Below are 7,431 nucleotides of genomic sequence, written 5' to 3'. Positions count from 1 at the left end.
CTGGCTGGACAGTCCAGCTGTGGATTCTGGGGAGGGGTGCTGGCTGGGCAGTGGTGGATTGTCAGAGGAAGATGGGAAAGGGGCATGGTGTCCAGCTGTGGTGTCCAGTCAGTGTGAGGCTAAAGATAAGATTCCCAGGTCTTGTGCTGAGGAGTGGCCAGAGTAAAGGTGTTTTAAAGGGTCAACTTAGAAGCCAGATGTGGTGATAGTCCAAGCACTCAGGAGGCTGAGGCAGGTGGATCTCTGTGAGCTTGTGACAAACCTCTCCACATGACCAATTTCAGGTCAGTCAGAGTCACCCACACACACAGAGAGAGACAACCAGAGAGATAGGAAGGGAGGGAGGGAGGGAAGGTAGGTGTGGGGGAAGTGTTGAGATTAGGTTTCATGAGATGGAACATTTAGTCACTTCTCGGGCATCTGAGGTTTCTGGAGTACATAAGACTTAGGTTGTGTAGGTGTTCAGGGGAATTAGGGACATAGATTGTCTGGAATGCAGTGCCAGGAGCTTTTTACAGCAAGGATTTCAAATGATACCGGTGTAGCAGCCCTGATAGCAAGGATTACTTTGAATGAAAGGGGTCTGAGATCAGAGGGCAAAGGTTTAGTACTTCTGCATGGAGGGGGTACAAACTAAACAGGAGCAAAATCACTCCAAAGGAAGTGAGACACTTGTCAAAGAATGGTCAGCTCCTCTCTACTAAGACACAGCTGAAAGAGGAGGCGCAGTTTGACTCCTTGAGAACACATAATTGTCACCTCTATGGCCTTATGCATACAATGGTATCATTGAATAAGATCAGTTGAAGGACAGAAGAGCAGCTTCTGGTCTGTGGCAAGCTCTAAAAAAAAAGTGTCAGCAATGGTTTTGCTCAGTCTGTGGCTCCTGTCAGGGGCGTGGCTACCTAGGTCCCTACAAACAACCTGATTGCCATCCAGGGACACAAGCACTTGTTGGTGTCACTAAGCTAAGATGGTGTTCCCTGGCTTCTGGTGGCTCCTGTCTGCCTGTCTTCTGTCCTGGTGTTGCAACACCTGGGAGCTTGAGGATCATGACCGGGAGTCAGAATCATCACTAACCCCTCTGGTGATGTACTTTCAGAAAGGTAAGTGAGGAGCTGGTGGGCAGAGGGCAAGCGATACTCTTCCTTTCCCTGTCTGGGTTCGAATCAGCCAAGCCAGAGCTGGAAGGGCGAGGACAGCGATTCCTTAGCATCCGCCTGACCCAGGTGTTGGGATTTGGGGGCCCTCTGCACTGGAAGGAAGGGAGCCAGGTGTCTTTGGTGAGCGCTCAGGGAGAGCTGTGCACGTCTAGGGATTTATGCTGTCCTTGTTAAAATCCTAGCAGCGACGGCATCAGCCAGCAGCATCTGACAGTCAGGCCATTGGTCCCTGCAGAGCCGGGCGGCGCGCTCATGCTTTTATTCCTTCACACACTGGACAGAGATCTACCAGGCACCTGCACATATGTCCTTTATACAGCCACCACACAGCGCGACCACACCATGACAGGCTGAATTCTCTGCCCTTCTGGAACTTACTTTCCAGTGGGGAAACACACTATAAAGAAATAAGGGAAAGTGTCCTGTGGTGATGAGTGCAGTGGAGACAGACAGAGAGCCTGGAAGGAGCTGGAGCTGGAGGTGTGAGTGTGAGCTTGTAGAGACAATGTTAGGAAAAGACTCTCCCAGAGACTGACACTGAGCAGGTCTGAAGGGGACGAGGGAAGATGCCGTGTGGATGTGTGGTTAAAGGAACAGCAGAGACAAAGGCCCTGAGTTGAGCAAGTGATGTCGACAGTGCAGCAGGAGTTAGGGAGCACGGGAAGGGGGGGTGGGGATGGGGGGCATCTGCTGGGGCTCTCAAGATAGTGGAAGGACTTGGAATTGGACTAGATGATTAGAAAGTGAAGTTGTTTTATTAAGATGGAACAGCTTATAGGGTGAGAACATCTGAGAGTATTTCGTGTGTGTGTGTGTGTGTGTGTGTGTGCGCGTGCGCGTGCGCACACGCACTCACAGGCCCTGACATTCATGAATGCACAGGTCAGCACATGTGGAGTCCTAAGGACAATATTTGGGAGTCAGTTCTCTCTTTCTCCTATGTGGATCCCAGGGATGGAACTCAGGTCATTGTGCTTGGCAGCAGGTGTCTTTACCCACTGTAGGAACATGTCAGCCTTGTGTATTGACTTCTTTAACCCCATATGGTTCATGGTAATTTAGAATTTTCTATGTAGCCCAGGATACCCTTGAAATCCCATTCCATTTGCTTCTACCTCCCAAGTGCTGGGATTGCAGTCATGTGTTACTATGACTGGCTAATTTGATATTTGGAGGCAATGTCTCATGTAGCCCAGGATGTCCTTGATCTTGACATGTAGCCAGTTATGGCTTTTTTGCCTTTCTCTTTCTGGCTGTTTCATTTGTTTTATATTTTATTTTAAGACAGGGTTTCATTTTGCATCCAAGGCTGTCTTGGAGCTCACTATGTAGGGCAGGCTAGCCTGAAATCCCCAGTGATACCCTACCCTCAACCTTCTGAGTGTTGGGGTCACAGGAACTGAGGGGCCAGTTTCCCCAAGAGAGTCTTCCTTCTCCTTTCCATGTTGTGGGGTTCCAAAAAATGTAGCACTATGTCCAGCTGTGTAGTCCAGGCTGACTGAGAATCAGGATCCCCTGTCCCACCCTGGAGCACTGGGATGATGGACATGTGAGGACACACCCAGCTTTGATTTAGTGAATCTGATGCCCTTTCCACAGACCTGGCAGGGGTTACAGGGGCGTTTTCTAGGGTGGGGACTTTACTTTAGAGCCATTGGCCTCTGGCTTGAATATAAAGTCCTGTCCTGGGTTAAGGTCACCCAAGGAGTGAATGTGCCAGGAGTGGGAACACCTAAGCTTCTGGAGATGGAGTTGACAATGAGGAAACAGCTCAAGAGGGAGACGTGAGGGAACATCCTGAGGGGAGGATGGAGGTCAGGAGAGTTCACCGTCCTGGAAACCAGTGAAGAAAATGTTCTCTGAAGCAGGAACAAGCCAAGAGAGATGGCTGACATCTGCAGCCCCAGGACTGGAGAGACCTAGGAAGGTAGATGACTGCAAGTTGAAGGCCAGGGTGGGTTATCTAGAGATTCTAGTGAGTTTCTGCACAGCCTGGAGTGATACCCCACCGCAAAAACTAACAACAAAAGTCACATCTGTAACAACAATGAATAGGACGATATTAGATCATTGGACCACAAGTGGACAGGTCTATCAGGAGCAGCTTGGAAACTGATTATTGGACTTAGCCACGTGAAGACCTGTGTCCATCTTGACAGAAGCAGTTAGGGGCTGAACTTTTTGGACTGGGATAAAGAAAATCACAGAGAGGAATTAGAGTCAGTGAACAGGGACAACTCTTGCAGGGCTGCTTCAGCCCCAAGTCAGGTTCACAGAGGACATGAGATAGATGCTGCCATGTCCATCTATCTATTCGAGCTGTCACTGAGCAAAGCTGCGTTGTCCTGGAATGCTTGTGGTGCAGGAGTGAAAGAATTCACCAGAGCAGAACTGACATTAGAGTTTAATGCAGAATAGACAGTGTGGACAGAAACACAGCAGGCTGGATCTTTGTTTTGAGGCAGAGTCCCTCTATGTAGCCCTGGCTGTCCTGGGACTCACTCTGTAAACCAGGCTGGCCTTGAACTCACAGAGATCCAGTTGCAAGGATTGAAAGCATGTGTCATCAGAGTACTGATGGCAGACTGATTCCTAATGAGTAGAAATGCACACCGCAGGAGTGGGCACTCTCACCTCAGTTAAGAACAGTTACTCGTCCTCACTTCATTTTGCCCTCTGTGTAGTTGTTTGAGTAGACAAGGGGGCAGCTCACTACCTGTCAAGCAGTGACTCCTTTGTTCATGTGAGGTGCAGGCTCTTTAAGCTCTAACTGTTTGTGAAGTACCACAGGTCACTCTGTCAGGATCTGAGGAGTTGGGGGTTGGTTTTCAGTTTTACTCTTTGTTTGTTCGCCTCAGGCACTTCATGTGCCTCATCCTGGTCCTGGCAATCCTCCTGCTTCAGTCTTCTGAGTGATAAGATTACAGATTTGTGTCACCACACCTGACCCCCCTTTGTTGTTTTTATTAATGTGCTAAGTAGCCGAGAATAACCTTGCACTTCTAATCCTCCTCCCTCTGCCTCCAAGTGCTGGGACCATATGTGTGTTCCCCTTGCCCAGTTTATACAGTCCTGGGGTCCTGTCTGGGACCCGGTGCATGCTGGGCAAGCACTGTATCAGCAGGGCTCCTTCTCCGGGCCCCGACGGCCTTGCAGCTCGTTAGCAGCTGACAGAGTGCTATGCAGTAGATGGTCTTTTACCTGTTCCTGCTGAGGGGACATCCATGTGACATCAGCGTCACTGTTTTCAGTGCACAATTCACCACCATGGAGCCTGTTCACCAGCTGAGGCAAACACAACTTCCCTCTAGTTTTAGAGTTGTCAGCACTCAGGAAAACCTCCATATGGTTAAATCAATGTCTCCTTCCTCTCCTCCCACTCCTGATAGCCTCCTGCCGATTCCCTATGCTGTGGTTTTCTCATTCTGGACAGAACCGGTGAAGGCACCAGATGATTTGTCTTTTGTGTAGGGTTATTTTACAGGATGTGCTTGCTGGGAGCACACTTCAGTCCTTCATGTCTACTCATGGATGAATAGTATTCCATTATGTGACTATGCCACAGGTTAGTCAAGAGTAATGGATATTTCCCCTGTTTGTTCCTTTTGCTATTATCACAGTGTTACTGTGAACATATGTGAGAGGTTTTATCTGAATGTATGTTTTCATTTTCTTGGTTATAAAGGTAGGAGTAATTGCTTAGTAACTTTTCAGGCACAGCCACACTTTCCCACAAGGTTTGCATTGTTACATTTCCACCAATAGGACTTAATTGTTATCATTTCTCCAAGTCCTCAACGTCTGTCTGGGTAGGAATCAGAATGGTGTTCTTTTATCTTGCATTTCATTAAAGACCAGTGCTGCTTTTGCCTTTTTGTCTTCTTGTCTTCTTCTTCTTCTTCTTCTTCTTCTTCTTCTTCTTCTTCTTCTTCTTCTTCTTCTTCTTCTTCTTCTTCTTCTTCTTCTTCTTCTTCTTCTTCTTCTTCTTCTGCTGCTGCTGCTGCTGCTGCTCCTCCATTTCCTTTTTTATGATTTTATTTACTTTGATGTTTTTGAGGTTATTGATTTTTTAAAAATTTTATGTGTAAAAGTGTTTTGCTTGCAAATTTGTCTGTACACCATGTGTATGCAGTGCCCACAGAGGTCGGAAGAGTGTGTCTGATTCCTTTGAATTGTTACAGACAGTTGTGAGCCACCACGTGGGTGCTGGGAGGAGCGGTCAGGGCTCTTAACTGCTGAGCCATTTCTCCAGCTCTGTTTATTTACTTTGAAAGAGGGTCTAATTATAGGCATGAAACTCATTGTGTACAGTAGGCTGGACTTCATCTCCAAAAGACCTTCCTGCCTCTGCCTCCAGAATGTTGGAAGGAGGGCATCCACCACCATGGAAGACTAATTTTAATTTTTTTTAAGTTGGGTATGGAAACATGGCTGAGTAGCTAAGAGCATCACATGCTCTTGCAGAAGACCTAGGTAGGGTTCCCAGCACCCACACGGCAGCTTAGAACTGCTTTTGCCTCCAGCTCCAGAGAATACAGTGCCCTCTTCTTGACTCTTTAGGTAACAGCACACAGGCAATACACATAGAGGCAGAACACAGACACAAAATAAAGCTTAAAAAATCTTAAAAATGTGTTTATGTATATGTATTTGTGTGACTGTCTTATGTGAGGGAACCCACAGAGGTCAGAAGAAACAGTTGAGCCCATAGTTGTAGTTACAGGGGTTTTGAGTCAGCAACCTTAGTGCTGGGACTTGTGTCCTCCGCAAAAGCAATGCACAGCTTATCCATCTAAGCATCTCTTCAGTCTACCCCACCCCACACTAGTTTTCTTTCTTTTCTGGGGGGCGGGTGTTGCTTGTTTGTTTGTTTTTCCAGGCAGGGTTTCTCTACGCAGCCCTTGCTTTCCTGGAACTCACTCTATAGACCAAGCTGGCCTTGAAATCAAGAGAACCACCTGTTTCTGCCTCCCCAGTACTGGGATTAAAGACCTGTGCCACCACACCAGGCCTCAGGCATTATTTCTTAATTCTACTACTTGTCTCAATAAGTTATAAGAATTCTTTATATCTCTTGGACACTGAACTCAGATACATGTTTCACAAATATTCTCTTTTATCTGAAGCTGACCTCATCCACTAGCTTCCAGCTTTTTTTTTTTTTTTTACTGTGGGTTGAGACCCTATGGGGGATTATGTAACTGAATGTGGGGTTGAGAATAATGTGGCAACAGTATTCTGAATGCACAAAAATGAAAAATTAATTTGAAATCGAGGGTGAAGTGAAGGGAGCTGTTCTGGCAGGATTTGCATCTCCCACTCCACTGGCCTTGGTTCTGAACACCAAACACATGCACTTTGCACTGTGCATGCTGTGCTGCCATGAATGCCAACAAATGCGGCCTCAAACACTCTGCTCAGACTGAAGGCTGCTGCGTGTTGTGAGCTCCAGATCTTTTATTGTGTATACAATGTTTATGCCCTGTTTATGCCCTTATAGAAAGTGTGGTTTAGTTACCAGAATCAAGGACTTTAAAAATATTCTTCAGCATGTAAACACCAAATTAATGTCTCTTTGTATTGTATTGTGTTATTTTTTGTGCTGATGTTTTTTCTTTCTTTCTTTCTTTCTTTCTTTCTTTCTTTTTTTTTTTTTTTTTGGTTTTTCGAGACACGGTTTCTCTGTATTGTTTTGGAGGCTGTCCTGGAACTCACTCAGTAGACCAGGCTGGCCTCAAACTCAAAGAGATCTGCCTGCCTCTGCCTCCTGAGTGCTGGGATTAAAGGTATGCGCCATCAATGCCTGGCGTTTTTTTAAAAAAAAGTTATTATTATTATTTAATTTAACATTTTGCACATGTTACTCTCAGTTCCCTCTCCCTCCCCTCCTCCCCTGACCCCCCAATCCCCTTAACCCCCATCCCACTCTATCCCCCCTCCGCTCTCCAGGGAGGGTAAGGGCTTCCATGAGGGATTTTCAGTCTGTCATATCATCCAGGGCAGGGCCTAGGTCTTCCTCCATGTGTCTAGGCTGAGATAGCATACCTTCATGTGGAATGGGCTCCCAGAACCTATTTGTATGCCAGGAATAAATACTGCTCTACTCTCCAAGTTCCCACAGATTGCCACGGCATCTTCTCTGACACCCGGGTTCGGGAGGGGGGTGTCTGAACCAGTCCCAGTCCCATGCCGGCCTCAGTTGGGGTCCATTCGTTCCCCCTTGTTTAGGTCAGTTGCCTCTGTGGGTTTCGCCAGCCTGATATTTTTT

General features: G+C 47.0%; 1 protein-coding gene across 2 annotated transcripts in view; it reads left to right on the top strand.

The window, feature by feature from the left end:
• The first annotated feature begins 897 nt into the window (after window positions 1–897).
• The window catches only part of LOC121138615 (palmitoyl-protein thioesterase 1-like), a 29,313-nt gene continuing 22,779 nt past the window's right edge, over window positions 898–7,431 (top strand). The window contains exon 1 of one of the 2 annotated variants that reach the window (XM_040741286.1): window positions 898–1,106. In XM_040741286.1, coding sequence (XP_040597220.1) covers window positions 974–1,106 — 133 coding nt within the window. In that variant the 5' untranslated portion in view covers window positions 898–973. The remainder of the gene's footprint in view (window positions 1,107–7,431) is intronic. The other variant, XM_040741285.1, reaches the window with a different exon arrangement.

The sequence above is a fragment of the Mesocricetus auratus genome, unplaced genomic scaffold (assembly GCF_017639785.1).
Source record: "Mesocricetus auratus isolate SY011 unplaced genomic scaffold, BCM_Maur_2.0 contig_12968_pilon_obj, whole genome shotgun sequence".
NCBI lineage: Eukaryota > Metazoa > Chordata > Mammalia > Rodentia > Cricetidae > Mesocricetus > Mesocricetus auratus.
Note: the sequence above shows the minus strand (reverse complement) of the source record. Positions and strands in the feature narration are given on the sequence as shown.